Source organism: Strix uralensis, chromosome 11 (assembly GCF_047716275.1).
Source record: "Strix uralensis isolate ZFMK-TIS-50842 chromosome 11, bStrUra1, whole genome shotgun sequence".
In the NCBI taxonomy this organism is placed as follows: domain Eukaryota; kingdom Metazoa; phylum Chordata; class Aves; order Strigiformes; family Strigidae; genus Strix; species Strix uralensis.
The window spans coordinates 3,871,356-3,895,473 of NC_133982.1; the positions used below are offsets into that span (position 1 = coordinate 3,871,356).

General features: G+C 39.9%; 1 protein-coding gene across 3 annotated transcripts in view; it reads right to left on the bottom strand.

Annotated features, from left to right (window-relative positions):
* NPTN (neuroplastin) overlaps positions 1-24,118 on the bottom strand; it is a 59,049-nt gene that overhangs the window by 21,526 nt on the left and 13,405 nt on the right. For all 3 annotated transcript variants that reach the window (XM_074879871.1, XM_074879870.1, XM_074879869.1), the window contains exons 2-4: positions 12,064-12,411; positions 6,309-6,477; positions 1,853-1,947 (exon numbers count right to left, since the gene is read on the bottom strand). In XM_074879871.1, the coding sequence (XP_074735972.1) occupies positions 1,853-1,947; positions 6,309-6,477; positions 12,064-12,411 (612 nt within the window). The remainder of the gene's footprint in view (positions 1-1,852; positions 1,948-6,308; positions 6,478-12,063; positions 12,412-24,118) is intronic.

Sequence of the window (24,118 nt, forward strand, 5' to 3'; positions counted from 1 at the left end):
TCTAAAAGGCTTTTTGAGAGATTATACAGCGCTGGAAAAGGTCTTAATCTATTACCAAAGTTAAATTTCCTGTCTCTGGAAGTGGTTTGTCACCCGAAGCAGCCTAGAGAAGGTAGAAAGTACTTAAAATCTTCATTAAGATAATATTAGAAGATTTAGCAGATACAGCATAAGAGCAGGATGCAAAAAAAGCCCTTCAAACCAGGAAAAAACCCGCACCTATGTGCCTTGAACACCCAGAAGACAATCTCACCAGAAGTACAACCCAAGTTTGAATTCAATTTGCTGTAAGCAAGGCAGTAATTATTTTTAGAGGTGCAGTCAGATTTTTTTTATCCTAGGCCAACAGGAACTTGTGGTGCATTTGCATGAGCACATATTTTAGATTTCCTTTTTCCTTGCAGAGATAGCTTCTGCACCAGATCTGGTTAAATACTGGATATATTTTGATCGGTTGTTTTATGCAAGATCATTGAACAAACCTTTTAAATTGGCACAGGAAATCAGCAAGCTTTTCTTGGTACAAAATCAGTCAGGATGATTATTTATACGGCAAAATTTCTCTTCCCCAGGAAACTCTTTGTAAGGTTCAAAAGATGCTGCTTTCCAGAGAGGGAAGATGGCATTCAGGATAATACTGTGCATTTGCCATTTCACACAGACTGCTGAATTACTCCCACTTCCTCACTTCGGATTCAGGAACCTGACCATGCAGTGTTCAGTGAGGCACCAGAAATCCCCCGGGAAGAGGTCAGCTTTCAGCTTTTGCTAAACATCTGTGGTTCTTAATTTAAACAGTAATGATCACAATATAGATCAGCTTAGGCTGCATCAGTGTGCAGGGATGCTAAGAAATAGTGTGAAGCATCCTCCTTCCCATGCTTGTAAGACTTTCTAATGCTTTTTTTGCGTGTGAACTCACTTGCCTTCGACTAGCAAAGCTGCTAGAACGCATCAATTCTGTCTTACTGCAGCACATAAGGGGCAAACCACGGCTACTGCAGAGCAGTGGGTCAGTGATTTCCACAGTTATTCAATGAACAAAAAAACTGTACTGTAGCAGCAGTTTGACACTGTATAAAACCCCATCATCCTCACTTTACCTCTATGTTGTACATCTAACTGAAATAATGTTCTTTTGTTCAACAACTACAGTAAAACTCGGTGCACATCTTTCACATTTTGCAGCTTCTACCCATGATTTTAGGGTCCAAAAGATGTCAGAAGGCTACTAACATGCACAATACATAAAAAAAGTGCATGAAAACCTGAAAAGTGTAGAAAACCCCAATCTGGTGCAGAGCATCTGTCCTAACCATAACCCAGGCTTTCCTGACAACTGAAATAGTCTCTGCAGACAAAACACAGTTCCAAGCTGCCATGCTTGAGATACTGGTTCTTACTTTTTTCCTGTTCAGAACATACAAATTCAACGTACACTGAATACATTCAGATGGCCTCATCTGCTGTGAAACAGGGAGGAAACCACAGCTGTCTTTGCATGAGCACAGACATATTCTACAGCAATCTTCATCCTGCTGGACAGGCATGTTCTCTCGTGGCAGACAGATTTACCAAAGGAGCGCAGAAGCATGTGCTAGAAGGTGTTTTAGCACCCTCTGTACAGATCACAAGTGCAAAGGTCATCCTCCTGTATCTGTGAGATCTTTCCCCTCAACTGGGTGCAAGACTTCCCCTGAAATTATAACCAAGGATTGGACACAGGCTCTATTTCATGAGGAAAGGCCTCTTGAGTTAACTCTCTTGTACAGACACTGAGCGAGATGGCAGAGGCAGTGAAAGCACTTCACTTTCAGGGAGAGGAAACAAAAACAAAACAAAAAAAGAGTACCTCTCACTTCTATAGTGGCGTTGGCTATAGGAGAGTTTGAAAACACAAACACGCACAAGTATTCCCCTGACTCTTCTGCTCTGGGCTTCAAAATCCTGCAGACAGGGAGAGAACACATGAGCCGTGTTAAGTACTGTGTTAACAACCAAAAATGAGCAGGCTAGGAATTTATTTTTCCCCCCCATACTTTAATCTTTTAACTGAATTCGCAGCTATTACTTGTTAATTCAAGGTATGTTGTACAGACGTACCTACTTGAAATAAAGGATGTTGTTTGCCTAGAAAAAGGGTGAGCTCTACCCTGGAAAGTCAGTACCAATTTAGCTGAGGAAGCTGCATTTAGTTTAAAAGCAAAGAAGGAGCCTGACACCTGTTAATTAGGCACTACCATTAGTTTGGTGTAAATCATCCACTAGCCTATTAGGCAGATATCCCCTCCCATTGAGGGAGGAAGGGGATTTGTATGTACTAACCGCATTGGAAAAACCATACATGGCCAATTGGAAAGACAGACTACAAATACAATCAAGGCTGACGCTGTCATCTCATAAGCAGTTTTCTTTTTTTCATAACAAATAGGAGACTGGTCCATTAACAGTCTTCTCCGATTCAGACTGGATGTGGAAAATCTGCAAAAGCTGGTCAACTCATGAAGGAAGACACCACATAGGAAACTGCTGCTACTTAAAATTAGCAAAGACTAATGCATTAACAACCAGTAAAGGGAAAAACAGATGCAAGCCAGCCAGAAGAAAATCAGAGCTGCAACAAATGCAAAAAAACCCCAAAACAGAAACAACAAAACCCACACAACACAAAAACCCAGCACCAAAACGAATTTACATTTGAGATGGTGCTAACTTCAAGTCCACCAGCTTTTGCTGTACGTTGAAAAGCTTTTGGATACAAATGACTTAAAAGCTCTACACACAAGTTCTTCAGATATTCACCTACAAAAGACATCTTAGACTAGAGAAGCATAGGATGATGTGACGCAGAATTTAGGTCTCCACACAGCACAGAATAAGGTAGAGTTCTCCCCATTCCCCCCTCCCTTTACTGAAAGGCTTCTTGGCTTTTTTATTTTTTTAAACACATAAAGTAAACAGCATGCAGATGAACAGAAAGCCTGCAGAAGAGCACTGTAATAAAATAATTTAATTACACATGGAAACTGCTTAGACACGTGGAAAAAGCTGCTGTTTAGCACAACACTTTGAGTCAAGTCTTCAGTGTGTTTACAGCACTTACTTTCCAGAGTCGCTGGTGAAAGTCTAAAGTTAGTTATAAAGTTAATGTCTGTCAGATAATATACCCACTTTTCAGAGTTAAAATTAAAGATTATCCTAATGACAGAAAGAATGATCATTTAGTATCAAACAGCAAAGCGATAACTGTGTTTAAGCTGTAGTCAGGTAAAGTATCCTCAGGAGTAACTCAGCAACCCTGAAGCCTGCCGATGCTGCTGGCAAAGGTGCAGTCCTGGCCTAGCTGCAATGGGCCAGCCCCACCTAACTAAGCATTACTTAGCATTACTAAGCTGTCCTAAGACCCTGCAATAGCGAGGGAAGGCAGAGAATACCCAAATCTCAGTTCACAGTATTTAGGACCTTGACAGTTAAATAATCATACTCTGATCACTGCTTTTTACCCACTACAGTCAATGCTTAAAAGAGAGGGGGGAAAGACAGACATTGTATTCTTTCAGTTCTACGTAAGCTGCTTTTAAAAGTGTGAAACTATGGCAGCCTCTACTAGAGTATTATTACTATAAATCATTAAAGCAAGTGTAAGTTGATACAGCTGCAGTTTTATAGACAAACAAGCACCCAAAACAAGTTTGCTCAGCCAACAAGTTCCCTCAGTCCTGTGGTTTTAGGAAGAGCCCAACACTTTGAGGATGCAGACTTTTCAGCAGATGCAAAACCACCCAAAACCCCATTTTCTTCAATTTAGCTCAGTAACCTGCTACTCAACTCTGAATTAACTGATGAAGAATTCAGAAAGAAATCACTACTTTTCTCTTCCAAACTATGAATGTAGATCAGGGGACAGGACTCCAGAATGAAAGCACAGGATGGCCAGAACCACTTCCAGGCACTTTCTGCTTGTAAAAGAATAAACTACAAATAATTCTTGCCTATTTTTAATTAAAATGGTGAACTAAAGACCTATACTTAACTCTGAGCTTTCTGACTATAGCTGCCTTCCAGCAAGAGCAGCTACATCAAGTCTTAATGAAGAATTAGGAAAGATATGTTAAATTTCTAATGTTGTCTGAAGCAGGATTTTTAAGGTATGTAGTTTAACTTACAAATTCTGAAGTTTTCTGAATGGTAAACAACACTGAACTTTAGCGAACTAACTACATTTCACTAGCAAAACACGACATCTTGAAACATTTTTTATTTAAGAAAAATCAGTAGAATGCAAAAGATTAATCAATCATGTAAAAAAATGCTGAACTTAAATAACCTCTTTTAGCTACAACTATGCTGACATTGCTTTCACGAATTTGGTATTTCTGGATCTAAAAAATAAAATAAAATAAAATAACCAAATCAAGCTAGAAGTTAATGAACAGATCAAATGCAGCGTGACCACATGCAACAAAGAAATGCCACAGGAAGTCTGAAACCACAAGATACAACAAAGCAGATTATAAATGAGCAGGAATTTGAGGTCTACATTGCAAATACAAGTTTTCCCAAATTCTCAAGCTGTCCTGTGATTGCACCATGCTCTATCAATCCTTCATTCCCTGGGAACAAAGTGATGGTCTTACAGTCTGCCCACCTTACTTATTCCTTCTCCAGGATGTTAAAACTGAAAGCAAATTTAATTCTTCCTTTACTGAGGAATCTGAAAGGAAAAATCTAACCTAGCTTGGAACATGTTATAGAGAAGTCAGCCTCAATACGGTAATCTTGATGCGAGATACCTTCTGTACCACTCAAGCTGGTGATTTTGGATAAGAGTGCTCATCAAGTTAATTGCTAGATAAGAAAGCAGAGCCTTAAAACACAGATCCAGCATTAAACATTGTACTGAGGAAATAACAGGATGTAATTATGGAACTAATTTAGACTATTATTTTTAACTGCAAAATGGAACAGATAAAACAAAGCGAGCTAAAGTGGAAAACAAAAAGGAAAAACTTGAACACCTCTTTATCAGAATAAAACACAACTTCCATAGTCCTGCGAATAAAAGGATGCTTTGCTAAGGAAATGAAAACCTTCAGTATTTCTTAACCCTGTGCCAGTAAGCAACATTGGTGCGGTAAAGAGCCCACGGTGCTCTGCTAGAGACAGAAAAAAGGCAGTTGAGCGTGTAGGTGTGTTTCCTTGCTTTAGAGCAGAGACAAGGCACAGTAAACCAGATGCACTATAATATAGTGGGCCTTGCCCAGGCATAAGCACCTCTTTTTGACATAACAGCTGAGTAAGAGGGTTAGAAGTGGTCTAATGTCTCCAAAGAGTAAGTTCTCACTGGTGTTGTTAAAGACATTCCTTAAGTGATCTTTATCTTAGCTTAACACTGAAAGGAAAGTTGTATTTGCTATCCATGCTGGCATCAAGAGAAGAAAATGGAAGGGGGAAAAAAACGAAACAAGAAAATTACACATACAAAACAGATCTTCATATGGTCTCATCAACTCCATGGCAAGAAAGCCCCATTTCAGGAATACAGAAACCCTCAAAGGATTTCTGTTCAATGCAAGCTACAGTGAAACAAAAGAGGTGGCTGTACACATTCTGTTCTCCTTCACACCCTTAGATGGAAGGTAGAAACAAGCCAGAGCATGCGTACGTGGAACAGATTAATGCCGAACATGTGGATGTACTGACAAATAAGAAGCACAAGTGATACAGCTGTACTGGCTTAATCAAGATTTGGTGTAATTTCATAGTAGTGGTCTGACAACTCATCGGTAACAACTCAGACAACACTGTCTTTCATCTCCCAAGGCCAGAAAATGACTAAACCAGCTGATTTCAGTGATTTATGTTCTGCATTTCCTTGCACAATAAAAATGCACAGCTGCAGATCCATCCTTATGTAGACATAAGCAAGACAGAGACTGCACAATATACTCAGAGGAAAAGAAAACTAGACTATGTGCCTGTGCCTATGTCCATACATCATGCATACTCTAGAGAAGAACTAAATGAGTTTAGATTGAAAAGAGAAGTTTACAGTATGTTTTTGTTGACATTATGTTTACATGAGCTAGCTGGGACAAATGTAGACAACAATTTTTCCAGAATTGTTCTTCTAACATTATTATAAGTGTACTTTTTGTACACTAATGCAGATTAACTCACTTTGTCTGACCACTGTGAAGCTGAACCAGGGACCCTGGAGTCCCAACATCCCATCTATTCCAAAGTAGTGTGCCTACCAAGTTTGTCATTCTCCAGTGTAACATGAAGATTATTCCGAAGAAACTTACTTGTATTCTGTAGTGTTTGAAGATTTTCTAGTGCCAGGGATCTCCTCTCCGTTCTTCACCCAGTAGCTGGCAGAAAGGGGGCTGGGACTTGTGGTGAGGTTACACTGCAATGTGACAGCAGGACTGTACAGATGAATGACTACATCCTCACTGGCATTGATCCTGGGCTCTGAAACGAAGGACGCATTAAATAGCAACAAATCTTCACTGGCAATTTTGCCACGCTAGTCTAAAATTCAAAGGGGAATCGGGAAGGGAAAAAGACTACACAAGGAATGTCACCGCACTAATTTGGGATACATCAAGAAAGTCACAGTAAAACAGCTGACCACTAGTGAAGGCAACACCTTATGGATCAACACCCCTATATGGAAAAAAGAGATTTAGTTTAGATTGTTCACTTTAATATTTAACATCACTACAGATTTCTGTGTAACACCATTAATCATCTTTTACACACTACTGACCATAATATGGGAAAACGCTCGTCCTGTGACTATACATAAGAGATCAGCTGGTCCTTCGGAAGCAACTTCTTTCTGGCTATTCCTTGGTTCCTCTACTTACATTGAGGTTTAAAACAAACCCATTTTTCTATATAAAACAGCCCTCAAAGTTAGACAGTCTTCTGAATAGAGTCTGTGGACTTCCCCCTACAAAAAGACTAATGTCTACCTAAGGAAAATATCCTGTGCACACAAGATATTCCAAATAACACAACTTTTCTGATGTCTGAAATTCAAGCAAGCACCCAGTGTGAATAAGGCACAAATCTGATGAAGAATGGCTGAAAGGAGTCCTTAATGCTTAACGATAAGAAGTAAGAATATACACCAAGTTAAAATTAGAGTCAGGAACTATTTTGTTTCTAAAGTAACCTTAAACATAAACATTTATGAAGGAAAAAAAAAGTGAGCCTCATTGCATAAACAGACCACAAGAGTTACATACTTTGCTGGTTGCATTAGGAACTAAACCAAGGCTGTTTCACTTTACAATCTTACCTGGTAATATCAGATTCACATTTTTTCGGGGAAAGCCCTTCAGAAGTCATAAGATTAGTATGAGGGCACTGTCCTTACATTTGATAACCATGTATTCTTAAGATCGTGCAGACAGCTATTACTCTCTAACAAAAAAGGCTGATGAATTTTTAGAATAGTCAGAGACAAGTTTCTTCCCAAACTTGGAAAAAGAGACCTTTCTATTGAAGGTCTCATGGCTCACAGCTGGTTTCAAGTGTTCTGAAAAAAAAAAAAAAAAAACAAAAAAACACACCAACAAAAAAAGAAAAAAAACCCCACCAAAACAAAACCCAACAAACCCTAACACAGGATGACAGAGCTTAAAGGAAATTTAAGAAATCTTGCTATTAGTCTTCCAAAAATATCCTGGTTTAGTATTGGCTATAGTTACAGCTTGAACTAAAGGCCACTACTATAGCAGTAAATGCTGCTCTGTGTCCTCTGTCTTTGATGCATTTCCTTCCTTTAAAGGGTGAAATGAATTCCAAAGCAGCTGTTGCCAGCTGCTCATTTCACCAACCACGCTCCTACAGCACCAACCTCTGAGCACAAGGGCTGCCTCCTCTGCATTCTGGTCGGTGGCAAAGGGCAGGAGGGTGAGGAAGTCACTCAGTAATGAATGTCTTTTGTGATTTTTTGCCAAGTCAGCGAAGGATTTTTTTAATCCTCTATATTTTGTTATGCTCTGTGGTAACATATTTGCAATATAGTCATATCCATGCAGTCTTTTGGATATTCATCTGCAAAGCACTTGGACACAAATTATGAAACAGAAGAGAAGAAGTGGAAAATACCATCAGAAACATTGCATTTTTCACTAGATAAAACATTAATCTATCCAATAGTGCAGTATTTAAATTACTGCCCAGAGAGGTAGGGACAAAAAATATCTACCTACTAATGACCTGACAAAGCCATTTGACTCCTGTATATCCTTTCCCCCTTTCTTCAGCAGGCTGGCTACATAGCTTCTTTTCACAGCTATTTAAAACTAGGACTATCATTTAACTGCAGAAAAACTGGCAGGTACTGTAGTAATGGAGGGGTTTTTTGACACTTCTCACAGACACTTTGCTATTATCACACATTTTCAACTGTGTTTCTGCCTCATTGTTCCCATGCTGGGAATTTTAACCATGCAGGGATCTGTTTGGGTCTTATGAGGTACAAAATTGTTTTGTTAAAGCCATACCATTACTGGACAGGCCTACAGGCATCTCCATGCCCAAGAAAAAGCTTGTGTGCATTCTCAGAAAAGCACTAACAGAGCTCTGGAAATATTTTTAGTATCGTGTTTGAAATAATAATTCAGTGTTAGAACACTTATCTAGAGAACTAACTTTTGCTAGGATTCACTGATCATACTGCGGTTTGTTTTAAACGTTTTTCTTTGATGAAAGCAGTGTCTTCAACTCTGTAGCCTGCGAAATAAATGCAGTGTTTTCCTTTTAGAAGGAGGACGCTGGCAGGACAGGCTTCAGGGTGCTGTAACAGAGACTGCAACGCATCTAGCGAGCGCTGTTTTAACAGACGCCGATGCTCCCTGTGCTGTGCAGAGACGCAACCTGAAGCGGTGATCAGCCTGCAGCGATCCTGGAAATGGAAAGCATACATGCTGTCATCAGGAAGCACTACACAAGTGCCAGCAACAGGAAAAAGTCACCAAAAAAAAAAAAAATATTAATCTAGTCCCTACAGAAACCAGAACATTAAAGACTTAATCCAGAAGGGTTTTGACAGTCGTAATCTTCTGGCTTTCATATTCTGTTGATAACGGAGTCTTCAGCCTCTAACACTGATGAACCTCAACAATCAAAAAAAGCCTGCCTGGAGCTCAAATGATTACTTCTGCTAATTCATACCTATTCTTACCTACGTTTCTGCTAAGCTGCGGTGTCTAGAAAATATTTACAGCTGTCTCAAGCTTGCTTTGCTGGAGTTTGCTGGGGTCATTTGTGTCTGACTTGCAACCTTTTAAGTTTTAGGTTGAGAAAATGAAAGGCAACTGCAGTCTCGTTTACATATTTTACCTGCATTTATGTTACTTTAATTTGTTGGGGTTTTTTTTGTTTTGTTTTTTTTTTTAAAAAAAAAAAAGAAAAAAAAAAAATCAATCAGGCAGTCCTAGCCTGATTTAGTTCTAGAAGACAAACTTCAAATGCAATACTACTGGGACAGCAACATCCAAAGAAAGATGTCCACTTAAAAAAAGAGACTCTTCAGCATCTTGCTCTTTCACACATCATTTAAACTGCTTATTTTATGCAAGATCACATTTTAAAGTTAAACAAATCAACCAAAAAAATCCCCAACCATTAATAAATGAAATTGTTTATCCAAATTAGGAATGAGACAGAAGCCAGATGTTAGTTCTTGGGTGCTAACTTGTAAAAATCAAGTTGTACTTGACCTCTCTGCATTCAAGTTCCAGTATTTGAAACAAGCTGTGATTTAAAGGACAGCGAAGAGGTTGTGCTCTTTTGATACATTTGATGTTCCCTTTCAGTGATGTTGATGTCAAATAAGGCCAGCAGCAGAATGGCCACCATTAGCTGGAAACTCCCAACACTGTTGTCAGAAAATTCCTATTTCAAAGACAAATTGTGCTCACGCGCACAACACAGCAGCTGAGACATTTTGGGCAGCTTCAGAGAAGATTGTCTCCACCTTCCAGGGACAGCTTGGAAACCTGATTCCCACCCTTATCTCTGTTTCCAGCATGGTCACACAGGAGTTTGATGTCCAAGTGGTCTGTTCCCCAAGCAGTAGCTGGGTCAGATCTCTTAACATACACAATATTACAGAATAAAAGCATTAAAGTATTTGGTTCAACATTTCCCCCTCCATGAGTAAAACACAAAAGCAGAAGAATTATCCCTGGCACAAGGCACTTAGCAATGAAGTCACGATACACACTCCAGAATTAGTAGCACCAGATGCAACAAGATGATGTTAACTGGGGAGGAAGATGAGAGGTTAAACTTCAATCCCTGGATCAGGTTAGTATCAATGGCTTGAGAGAGGAAAAACCCACTTTCCATATGGAGACATCTTCACAGTAATTCATTCCCCAATGACGACTTTTCATATGAAAAGGATTTTCTCCCTCAGTAGGTTATTAAAATTGGTTGGACACAAAGAGAGAAGCACAGGAACACAGACTTGCCACACTCAAGAAAAACTAAAGGTCTGAACAGGGGCAGAGGGGATTTCCAGGAAACATTACTCCCTAGAAGACAAATTTTTTAGCTTTGTCTTAAGGTAGTGTTGTTTCCTAAAATTACACAGCTCTTGCTGTTGTAGGTCATGCAAGCTATCTACCCATCTGAGTCCTTTGGGACCTCAAAGGACAAAGGAGAAATCAAGCATGAGGACTGCAAGGTGAGCAGGTTTCAGCTGAACCACCCAATACCACTTAAATTTTCAAGTCAATCCACATCATTGGGGTTCACTGGCTATTTTTCCACATACATCAATGTTGTTTCCATTTTCCAGAGGGAAGTTCTCTGATCCAGCAGTGCCGACTGCAGCACCACTCTTTAGGGAGAGTTTGGGGTTTTGTGTGGTTTGTTTTTTGGGTTTTTTTTAAAGGCATCCAAAAACATAACCGAGACATAATTACAGAGTTTGACATTTTTGTACTCAGACAACACTCAAAGTGGTACAAAGAAGGTTTATTTATGCACAGAGCACAATAGCAAGGCAACACCTATTCTCTGCTCTTTGTCACCTTAGGACATTGAAAAATCACAGAGAACGCAAGTTCTCCTGTACCTCCACGCACCAGGCTCGCGTTGCAGATTTAATTCACCCTACCTATAATTCATTAGAGATTCGCTTCATCTGGTTAGCAAATGCAGGAGTTTTGCATCTCACACAAAATAAAACAGGGTTTTTTCCTCTACTGACTCTGACAATACAAACTTCTAAACTTGGCTGGGACTGCTTTAGAAGCGAGCTGAACACTTTATTATCTTGTAATAATAAAGAACAAAAAGCGATTTTGGGGCAACCATATTCTCTGCTATTGAAAGCTTTTCTGCTGCCAAAAGTTGAATTCTCAGCCAAAAGTCATTTAGCTAAAGTTATTAGTTCAACACCGGGGGGAGGATATTCCCCTCCCTCCCTTCATAGGCTGGATTAATAGCAGCTGCATCGGCTCAGTGCTGCTGCATCAGAGAACTCATTAGGAAAACGGTGCTGTTCAGAAAGGAAAATAAACACCACGACTTCATGGAAAAATCTAAACATTTAAAGGTCACACATAACTGAAAGGGAAGGATTTGTACAGAAGCATATATGCAAGCAAAACCATGTAAGAAGGCATTCAGAGAAATTTCAAGAGAACAGGAGAAATAAAAACAAAACGGTTAGACCTGGGAAGAACACAGAAATCAAATGTAAAGGCACTCATGGAGAAGATAGCATTAGGGTGACTGGAAACCTACTACAAAACTAAAGGGGGTAGGGAAGAAACACAAATTCCACACTGGGCTTGTTTTCACACAGAAGCTATAAAACAGATGCACAGATTTTCCCAAGTCCTTTGATCCTAAGGAGAAGAGACACAGATGGCAGACAACGTCAGCACTACAGGCGGAGGAGCAGTCTAGGGGGTTCAAGACATCAGGGCAAGGTAGCGGAGGGTTTTATCAGGGTAACAGGAGGGAAAGGGTCACTAGACTGCCTCTAGATACTACAGTACCACTACTGTAGGGTGCCGGACTCACTCTGAAGGATGCTTATAGTAGCCTGGGCTCGAATCCACGTTATGGAGGGATTTTGCCTCAAGTCATTCCTCCTGGGATCGTTGCTGGCCCTGCACTCGTAAGTCCCAGAGTCTTCCAAGGTAAGGCGGGTTATTCTCAGCACACTCACCCCATTCGCCCCGTAGGCAGTGTTAATGGTGACACGGCGCTTCCGAGCGCCATCCCAAAGCTGTTTGAAAGACTCAGCCCGGTTGACTTCAGCATACCACCACTGGATCTCTGGAGTGGGGTTCCCAACCACATCACAGTACAGTTCAAAGGCGTCCCCCGTGAGTTTAGTTTCTGACATGGGCGACTTGACAAACCCAGCTAGAGGGAGGGGCAGCAGAAATGCAGTGACAGAGCAGCAGAAAACAAAAGATCTTATCAAGAACAAAGCAATGAGGTGCAGAAAACAAAGAATTAGATTAAGACATTAGCATCTACAATAACAGAACTTTCATTGAGAAAACACAACACGGAGCACTTGCGGGTGGAGGTCGACAGTTTGAGAGCAGCACACTCTGCTCAGAGTATTCACAGGAGGCACGGCTTCACGGCACGAGGTGCTTTTCCTCGTCGCTCCAGGGGATCCACCCGTGGCAGCTGTACTTGGGAAGCCACAGGCTGCAACGCACACCAGCGAGGAGGTACCTCCACGCCGTTGAGCAGACTGAGGGGTGTTCAAGCCTTTTTTGGTTGTGTGGACCTTGTAATTGGCAAGTATTAAGTGTTCATGGCCAGACGTCTTTTCTCTGAAGAGTTTTCTTGCTTTATATGACCTATCTACAGGGGAAAAAAAAGGGTAAAACCCTAACCTTCTGCCCTACACAGCTTGCAACTGTGAACTCTGATTTGACCTTTTCTTCCATCTATTTTGGCCTTCAGAGGCAGGGAATTCCCCCAAGATACAAGTGACCTACTTTCCTGAAGTAGCTGGATCACCACAGCTCCAGTCTCACAACCTTCTAAGGTAAAGGGAATTTCAGTGGTATATACACACACAGGCCAAAAGATCATTTTGTTAGTTCGGAAACGGACAGCATCAAAGGTACTTCAACAAACCACACGATTTTTGCCTTCTGAAACGAGATGCCATGCTGACATTTGTGATCAGGCCAAAATATCCTTATTATGGCACGAAATCCTTCAATACTTACCAGCTTCAGAGCTGTGTTAAAAGCACAGACATACTAAATTGTCCTTCAATCCTATTTTCAAAGGTATCTATTGAGAACAGTGTTGCCTTTAAACTGGTCTCTTCCCCCGCCAGGCCCCCCCAAAACTAAAAGATTAGAATACAGCTGGCCAGACAGATTATGCAGCAAAACCCGTCATATTGCTGTGTTCCCTGGGCAGCAGGACTTCTCATCAGCAAGCACAGTTAATAGGGCCACACAGCTGATAAAACTCAGATTGTTTCATCCCTCTCCTCAAATTCACGGCTTATTTTCAGGAAGAGGATTGAAAGAATTCGACGGATTTTAGAAAATGGAAAGGTGGACTTAAAAGCCTTGGAAAAATTTCTGATGCAATTCTTCCCCCTTCCGCGCATCATCTGACCACACTCATGAATGTATATATAACTGTTTGTTTCACTGTTCGACAGACAATTACATGGGAAGTCTCCACTATAGATGCATCTCTAAATAATCACTTGGGCAAGAAAACAAGACCAAGAGTCTCTAGAGCACACAGAGAAACTGTTCCTTGATGGCATAGTCCTGTTTGAAGAGTAACTGTGCCATAGCTGCAAGTAACAGCTACAAGAACAAACACTCAGAAGTAAAAAAATACTAACCTCAGAAATGGTTTCAATTACAAATTCATTTGACAAGGATTCTCCAGCCTCGTACTCCAGCACTAAAGGAGGTGAGCTCTACACTCAGTAGAAATACCACAGCAAATAATCCATTGCTGCAGGGAGAGAGAGGAAAAAGCACTAGAAGTGCCCTAATTACAGTTACAAACTGCACTAAGACCACCGTTGTTTTTTCTTGAGGTTAACAAGGATCACACTGTTTTCACACTGCTGCTTGAGGTAACACAGGAGACCGGGTTATGATCTTGCTCTGCTGGACTGTCCCCATTCCAAGGGACGCTGAACGAGGAAGACTTTGTATTCCCATAGAGGCATAAATCAGAGAGCAAGATTGGCATCTAGCTCAGCGTGGTTTACTAGACACAATAGGCTAAAGCAGTAGCATATGGCATAGGCTAGCTTCTTTCCAAATCTTAGTGGTCCTCTCTCCTATACTACAGCCTTTTTCTCCATACCTTCCATCATAATATTGAAACACCATTCACAACCGAAGAGATGACAGTAGCTCAGGGAAGACTGCTCAGAAAACAATCCCCCTTCTACAGGTTCCCAGTTTCCACTAAACACTGATGCACAAAGATGATGAACTAATTCCCCTACCACGAAATGCATCCCTGAAGTCAAAGGCCAAGTGACCCAAAACCCTAAAGCTGCAATTCAATCCTACTTCTCCAGCTGTTCTGGCTACTAAGCAACCATTTCTGCAAGAAAGGCTTCTTACCTAGCCTTTGTGGCAGGGATGAAGGGGTGTAATCGTTTTCAAATAACCATGAGCTGCACTGCTGCTCAGGCTACACAATAGACATATGTGGTATGAAAGAATACAGTAAATCCTCTTATTAAAAGGAGTATCAGTAATTTGATTAAAACAAACTGTCAAAAGCTTTCAGTTTTCAATCTGATTCAGCATTCACTAAGCTGTTAAAAGTATTATAACTTTTGCACAAAGCCTAAAAATAATTTAAAAAGATTAAACTGGACAACTGCATCAAAAGGTCTCTTTAGTAAATATTCTCCAGGTTTTAAGTTTTAAAAACCCTATGTTTCCATCAGTTTCAAAACCTCTTGGAAAACGACGTCTCAAATTATGACATATTTCAATGCAACACTCTATCTTCATCCGAGTAATCATGTCAGCAGCACATATAACTCCATCATGATGGCAAAGAAAAAACACAAACTGGATTTGGTGGCCCTCCCCACCCCACCAAGAGATGAAAAGTGCTCTTTAGAAAGGCATTCCAGGTTAGAATAAATTCCTGGAAGGGCAAACGGGAATGAAGATGGTAGAAGAGCTTCCATATACAAATTTAATAAAAACTGCATTATAAAGGACTGGCAGTGCCATTGAAAACTCTACACAAGTCTCAGGTTTTTTCAGTTGTTCAGAAATAGCAAAGGCAATACATCAAACAGCATCGGTAAGTTGAGGCGATGCTTCCAGCCACTGTACATCTGCCAGGGGGTCATTTCCAATATCTAGCCAGAAGCTGCAGAAAGAGCTGAATTCTGCCAGTACCAAGACGACATGTTTAAAGGAAAAAAGAGGCTAAATATTACAGAGAATGCTCTTTGTAACACAACAGGAGTCTGGAAACCGAAGTACTCCTGCTTTTTGGCAATTGTCAGTGATTTCCATAATTGTTCAAAACCAAACAGAAAATGACACTATACAGATTTCATTGCTTACATAAGAGGCTTTTGGAACCCAACAGTTTCCTTACTTGGTCTTTTCCAAGCACAGTACTTGCTGCCTTGTTATTACTGTGTTCTGCACAATTCTAGAGACTGGAGCATCAAAAGAACAAATACGTACCAAAATACAAACAGATCAAGCCAAGAGGTCAAGGTTTTGTTAAAGTGATTATCTGTTTAAAACTGAAAACCTGCCCTTATTTGTAATTTATAGCTGTCTTATTTTCCAATGTGTAAACCGTAGGAAGCACTGGTTGCAATAATAATTTTCAGCTTCAGTTTACAAGTGTCAGCCCTGTACAGAACAGCAGAGCAAAACTGCAGCCAACATTTAAAAGCTCTTGCAAAGGTCAGGGCTCTTGGGAGCGTGGAGGAAGGAGGCAATAATCCATAGATCATACCTTAAGATCACACAGACCCATGGGAAGTAGCAGAATAGCCCAAATCTTAAGTGAATCCCTAATGTCAAATACAATAGGAATAAGCACCTTCAAGTACTTACAAGAAAATATTCTTATGAAGTTTTGATACAAGTAAATTTTCATTATATTGACAGCTGTATTTATTTCATTACAGTCATGAGTTATTCTGTTACACAGTGAGTTTCCCCACATTAAAAGAAAAAGGTGTCTGAGGTAGAGAGTTGTTCAGGTTTTGGATATTTTTAATGCTAACTGCTATCATGCATAAAAGAACAAGGGAAAACCTACTGTTAAATATCCCTCACAAGGTATTTACAAGCTTTCACGATATACCAGAATGCAAGAAAGATAACACACAATTGTCTAGAAAGTGTAACTATTTAAGTACACGATTATGTTTCCAACCAATTTTTTTTTTTTGGTTATTAGATGGTTATCTACCTGAAGGACAGACTGAAGAACAAGCAGCAATAACATTAAATCACTTCTGGAGTGATGTTTGTTTATTGAAGATTTGATCTCATCCACCAATTGTGAGGATAAAGGTATGGAAAGCAGTTGATTAATGCTCTAAAATTAGGAAAACAAATTAGTCTCCACATACAATTCTGCTGAAGACTGATGAAATCCAGTGTGCAGCAGAGCTCTTCACGTTTGCAAGCTCTGTATGTTAAAATTTGTATTGTAGTGAAGAACCACTAAATCCAGTTTAAGAACAAAATGCATTTTGAAAGACAGGTGCACTTGAACTGGGAGTGGGGAAGAAGCTAAGAGCTATTCAAAAGGGCAACCAAAAATTTCCATATGCAGCAAGAGAAACGCGTACAGCAGACTCCCAGAGCCAGAAAGCTGGAAAAGCTCCATATTAGACAAATGTAGAGTTCAGAAGAGGAGAGTGGACAAGAAGCCTAAAGATGGTGAGTTCAAATGAGTGCAAAAGCCTAGCTTTACTGCTCTTGAGCAATCTGTTTTCATTAATGAGGCTTTATCCATGAAAGACACCTTTTCAGATTAATTTTTCTTTTGTCGGTATTTATGAGCTACCTGTTGGCCAAAAGCAAGCAAGGCCAAGCCAAGCTACATTCCAGCTTTGGCATATAAATGAATCACAGCTTTACATACTAGTAATACCCCTTCCAACCTCACACGGCAGCAGCACCCTTTCCAACTGCAGCTATTTCCCTCACTGACCAAAGCCAGAGAAGTCGGTAACCAAGTACCTCTGGAAGAAGTGCAGGTGGGAGACAGAACAAGGCTTCCCCTCTTGCTGATGTGATCATGTAACTGTAGGATTAAATACAGCATACAACTAGAAATTTATACATATTAGAAGCATGTGGGAAATATTTAACTGTAATTTTGACCAACTTCTGAAGCCTGTAGAGCAGCTTGTGTTCCACCTTGGCTGGACCGCCCCCCAAATAGCTTAAAACCACTACTGCAACGACCAAAGAACTTCCCAATTTCCTTGCCTGCTAGAATCAACACACAAAATAGGATCTTGATAGAGAGATGAACAGTTATTATAAAATAGGCTAGCAGCAATCTACCAGTCTAAGAATATATAGAAAGCAGTACATGAAAAAAATCATCCCTGACCTGCAGAAATGATTGTGCTATTGATTTAAATATCCTTTTGTTACTGAAATTTAACACAAGATGCAGCAGCTTGCAAAGGAATCAATGACAATGGCACTGGAGAAGCAAAGGAGGGAGAATATCAATCTCCTCAAGTTAAAGTCTGGTCTAAAGAAAGGGGTTTAAAAAAATAAAGCTGCATTTTGCCTTAAGAAAACATAGGTAATGCTAGCTGAGGAAAGGAAGTGTTAAACCAGTCCCAGCAAAGACAGAAACAACCAGGTTTAAATGAAATGCAGGTACTGCAAAAAGCTGTAATAACATAGAACAAACTAATTTATCTCGGCTTTATGTATATCAAGCATGAAGATTAAAGCTGAAAACAAGCACAAGACCATCAACATCAAATAGCAAGAGGAGACTCTCTTGAAAAAAGCCTGCAAAGATCAGGAAACAAGAAGCTATGAAGCCCAAGTGCACAAGGGGCTGTTCAGAGAGGTTCAAAGCAGGACACACGCCCAAGAACATGCAGAGGTGACCCAAATGAAGGAAACGCAGTGTATTTCCAAGGACATTTTCAACCACAAGGAATATAACTGTAACAAAGCAATTTTATAGTCGGGGGGCAAAGCAGTGCACATCTCCATCAAGCGAGATAACTCTCCTATCCTATCCCGATCCATCTTTATCTTGTGGTCAATTACACTTATATGAAGAAAACACGGTTCAAAGCTCAAAATAGAGTTTGCAAAGCCAGTGCAAAAATAAACCTGATTTTCAGTATGAATCCACAAAACACAGGTTAAGCGTAGGCTGCTTAGGGACTGAACGCTTTACAGATTGTCTATATTTACAATGAAAACCATCACATACACAGCAGGAGGCTGTTTCCTATTTGTCCTATTAGCCCACCACCTGTCTGCATGTCACTGCTTCTCCACTGCTCTCAGGCCTTTAGCACAGTTCTGGAGAATTTATTTCTGTCCACTGATTGAGAGCTTTGCCTGCAATTCCACTTATTTATAGACTGAATAAAATAGAGCTAAGATAGCCCTTTTTTTTGTTTTTCTTTGCCTCTGAAAACCCATTAAAAATTTCCTTATTAATATAGAGTTATTTGTTTTTGTAAATACATGCCTTCAGGGATGCCTTTCCTAAATGGAATAGCAAAAAGTCAAATATCTTTGCCAAAGTGAAGTTTTATACGTTCTATAGATCAGTGTTATGCAAAATGCTCCAGGTGAGATACTGAATGTCATCACCCTTGGTATTGAAGTTCTGCCACCAAAAATAGGCATTAGGGTTGAAGCTTTCAGTGAGGTCTCTTCATTAGACTGTTTTCACACCTTTTTCTTAATTGGTATTCCGGATTATGCAGTCTGATTTTTTTTAATTAAAAAAAAAATAATCTTCCATCTTTTCCAAGTACCCTAAGGTCTGCACAGGTAAAATAAAACCACTGGCACATGCTTCAGAGCAACTAGATAAATTGCTTGATCTTCTGTAGTGGAATTAAGAAAAAAACTGCAGTTATGAGGATACAAAAGGGAAGAATATAATCTAACCAGATGCAAACACTTCTCCTGAAAGGCTGCATTTGTACCATCTCAGAGACAACCACCTTCTTCCAAGGGAAGTCTGGTCCTGATACCAGGGTCTCAGGGGTTTCAAAGTGTGGCTGAAGCTCAAGGGAATGACCAGACCTATTGCAGTTTCAGGAAAGGGGATGAAACTAAGTGCTAGCTGTAAAGACTTCATTAAAATATGAAAGCACAGACGATCTTGGGCAGTCCACGCTGCGCTCCTCAGCTGGCTTTGCTCTGCCCTCACTTTAGCTTATTTTCACCTTTATTACATGGCAACAGTCTCACTTATAACTTTCATCAGAATATCAAAGAAAACTACAGTAAGAGGCTGCCCTCCTCTCCCCTCTCCATTTTCCTACTGCACCCATCATCGGGGCTTTGAAAACCTGAGTACCAGGTGTCTGCTACTTAAACTGGTACTCTAATTAACACCTTTATCTTCTTCACCGAAGGGTGTTAATTAAGTGATAAATTTTTTGAGGGCAGAAAAAAACCCACCATCACGTTGTCAAAGTATTGCATTTTTACTTCATTTAAGAGGGGAAAAAAGGCAACCTAATTAATGTTTAGTTTTTTTCCAATGCTCACCTTTTCTAAACCAAAGTATCTGAAATTAGTCAAATCTACAAAAAAGGTGACAGCTGGCACACAGCTGGAGAAGGGTGAAGATACCTCAATTCCATGGAAAGCACTAAAGCATCCTGCCTGTTTTCACCTATGAGCTAGTAGGTTTGATGGTTTCCCATTCTTTTCTCACTAGAGAGCATGATTTTTAATACCACTGATAAGAAATCACTTCACTGATAAGAGCTGGGTTTAAATTTTGCAGCACCTCCCTGTTCTCTTTGCTGGGTTATGATTCACCCACTGCCACAGTGCCCAGAACCATCACATGCCACATCACACAACCTTTGGCTATAGTCCCCAAAATGCACCGCACCAGTTCCATAAACTAAAAACTGACATTAATTTTCTTGGTCTGTTTTGCCCTATTCTTTAGCCAACTACAGAAGCAGCTTTAAAAAGAGCACTTTGACATGTGTATCAGATATCCAGATGAGTCTATAAGCGTACTGAAAACTGGACGAATACATGAATAATTCCTGCAATCTCATCTTGCAGCTTTATATATAGCTGAAGGTAGGTTATGACTTGCTACAGCAGAAAACATTACCCAGAGAGCATCATATAAAATGCATGAGCCCATGATGTAGCATTCGATTCATTTCACAGAGAGGGAAACCTGAGGATTACTTTCTCCAGGTCCGAAGACATGAGGATTAACGTTTTCTGGATTCAGGCCAACATTCCTCATTTCTCTGCGCATTTAGAAAACCTTGCTTAGTTTGACATGCAAAAAGATTTATGGACAAACTAATTTCATTCGTTTGAAGTAAAATTCAGAGAGTCCTTAAATAAATAGTTTCATAGCTTTCACTGGGGAAATATGCCCCATGTGACTTACCGGCACAGACGGATGGACAAAGGACACAGGATCAGCTTCTGGGTTATAAATCAGAGAATTCAGACTGGAAAGGATTTCTGAAGGTCCTCTGGTACAACTACCTCCCCAAAACGTAAACCCTTAGATCAGGTTAAGGCCCTAAAGCTATCTATTCATCTTCTCCCACGTACATTCACACCATGGATGCTTTTATTCAAGAGTTTCCTTGGAATAAAAAAAGCAATGCTCAACTTCACACCGCAATGACTTTCAAGTGTAACTATCATTTTATGGTCGCTTTTATTGTGCAAAAACTGACCTCAGTAACCATAATTCACTGAAAAAATGCATCAATCCATGGTTCATAGAAATATTACTGGATAGAAAAGACATTGGCGTGTCATAGCAATTACAGCTACGTACTTCCAATTTCAGGAAATTACTTTCACCCCAAATACATTCTCATTATATAAACTGTTTTGGTTCAGAAACCTTCTCCAGACATCTCTCTCCTATTCACACACAATTTCATGAGCTGTGGACAGTGTTTACAATTCTTCTACTCTTGCAACAAACCCATACCTGTATGTTTGATACCATATGGCAGAAGACATGCAAATAGATTTGAGTCTGGAATATCAGCAAGAGAAGAATAGTCAGAACAAGAAATTAACATCTATTCCCTCATTTTAGCTCCATATTGATGTCAGCCTGCTGGCTATAGCCACATTTTGAATTGTAGGAATTCGCAGATCTTTCTTCCTAATTTTTTAGCTGGAAAGAACAAAGTTCTTCTAGTTCTCTGGTGCTATAAAAGAGCGCAGTCTGAAGAAGTAACTGGAACAGTGACTTAGGTCTTTTACAAACAGCTGGGAAACTTGGTATTTCACTTAGTTACTGGAAAAACGAAACAAAACTGAAATACATTCCACTTTAAAACAGTAAGCAAAGCTTGATATCAAATCGCTCTCTTTGTTAAAGATCTCTAACTTGCCAATTCCTGTATCTTCCTGCAAAGGACAAACATGCTGATAACTAAAGCAGTGGTTTGCATGTATAAACTATTCAGATGACACGTGAGGAGCAGACATGGGGTAAAAAGATGCTATTTTTGCACAAGCTTGTCCCTAAAGCATGTTCTGCAGTCTCTATCATAGCTCATTTTCTACTGAGTGCAAGCTTTATCTTCAATTTATAGCTTCTTCCTTATCAAAGTCTGCTTTTTGTTTTAAGCCCATCCACTTAGAGGAGTTGAAGGAGCATAAACTAGGATGCTCCAAGCCTCTCTGCCCTGTGAGTTTATGTATTAAAGTGATTCTCTCTGCTTCAGACATCCTGGTTGGAGAGACATTTTTACATATCATTGCAGACATGGTATCAAAGCATTCACTTCTATAGGAGGTATAGGAAAGTCCCTCATTCACTTATAACGCCTGGACTAACACTCTCCAAACAAACAATAGATTGGCACAGTCATTATGAAGCCAGCTCTGATCAATCTGAAGCATGTGTTAACTTGCCTGTGAAACAGCTAATGGTATCTGGATCAACAGCAAGTCCGTGCAGTTGTTCAGTGCCTTAAAAAAAGCACATTTCTTCATGTTTCAAAGAAAATATTAAAGGACATCAGTCAAGAACTACTCCTAGCCACCTCTGAAGTAGCTCACATGCACTGCAAGTAGCACAGAAGACAACATCCTAAACAGAATTATGTTTAGCTATGTACCATTTCAATCACGTGCTTTAAAAAAGGCAAGTCTGGGTAACGTCACTTGGCAGTTCACGTAGACCAACAACTTACATAACAGCAATTAAATGTGGATGACAAAGCCATTTGAGCGATTCCAGGAAAACAGCAAGTTGTTCCTCACAGAGGACACGCATCTCAATTGAGGGCAATTCCAGCAGAAGACACACCAGTCTTAATATTAAAATATCTTAAAACCCAAAGAGGCTTGTCATCATCAGGTTCCTGAGTGCTACATACATGACTAGAAAACGTTGCCCTGGGCTGACTATGAACTGAAGGGCTGGGCGTTGGAGGACTGCTGCAAGAGTCAAGTGACTTAAGGCAGTTTTCATTCCCTAGTCAACCGATTAGGGATTCAGAGCAGACATGCAAGTGGTAATCAGGTTCATTAAGCATCCATGCTCTCCCTCTAGTAAGACCTTGAGCTATAAACTATTCTAATCCAAAGGCAAAAATCCCCTTATCTACAGACACTTACAGAACAAACACTCAAACTGGCTGTTGGTATCAGGCACCCGACCTAATCACCCGAAGGAGCTGGGACTGTTGCTTGCCTGACGCTGGCGTAGCGCAGGATGCTACACCAAGCCTTTTCAAATCTATGTAATTGTGTGGCAAATGCTGCTTTTGCATGCCTGGTTGTTCTGAAGAGCACATGCTGTCAGGAAGCCAGTTTGAGCACATCAAGAAGCATTTATGGCAAGAGATTTCCTTCCATGGAGAATTTGTAGACTACTTTCTCAAGCGTTTTTCCAAAAATTAAATTGGCATCATCCTCAGAAAAGGCAAACATTATTATCCTGTTCTTTCCATTTTTGCTTCTCCCTGGCACAACTTAGGGACAAAAAGACTTACAGTCATCCATGCAGGGAGAAAAAAAAAACTAAATAAGCCAGCATTTATTAGTTTTAATTACTTTTTTAAAGTCACTACAGAAATATTATTGTTGCAGCTAAGGAATATATAAGAATCTCTCTAAAGGAGGAGCAGAAGAGGCTCTCATATATTGCCAAAAAGTAAGTCGTTAATAACTAGGAACCCACTCCCTGGAAATAAGCGGGAAGTAATTCAGCTTCCCAACACAGAAATGCAGAGTTACAATAGACAGGAATTTAAATGTGTCCAGTGTTCACATACAACACAGCAACTGAAGCCTACATGCTAGAGATGTCAAAAAATTTAAGACCACTACATTTGCATCTTAAAAATACTGAAAGCACTATAAAATGTTGGTGAGGATAACAAAAAATATCTGGTGTTCAGATTAGTTATTTAAAATCCTCAGCCTATGCCATTAGAGAGAGCGCTAAAGGTTTAAAGTATTCCTCAATTTTGCTTTGACCTTTCCTGATCCAACAAACGTGTGTTTGAAAGGAGACTGATTAGATTTCTCTCTAGCATAAAGGAAGCACATACTGAATGGCAAGCCTCTTTTTTCCCTTTTATGCATTCTGCAGGTACGAGCTGCTCCATCTCATTCTGATGAAGCAGCATTTTAATACAATGACCTTTTAAAAGAAATGCCCTTTGCAGAATTGTTGGATTATGTAACAGGTCACGCAATCTCAGGCAGGGCTGAGAACAAGTCATTCAGGGGAAAAAAAAAAAAATTCCTCCATGTGCACAAGAAATGCTATTTGCAGAAGGTGTAATATGTTTTAGGTACAATACAATTTTAAATATAAATCAGAGTTCAACTTTTAACAGCGCAAGATCTGCCTAATAACAATATGTAAAATA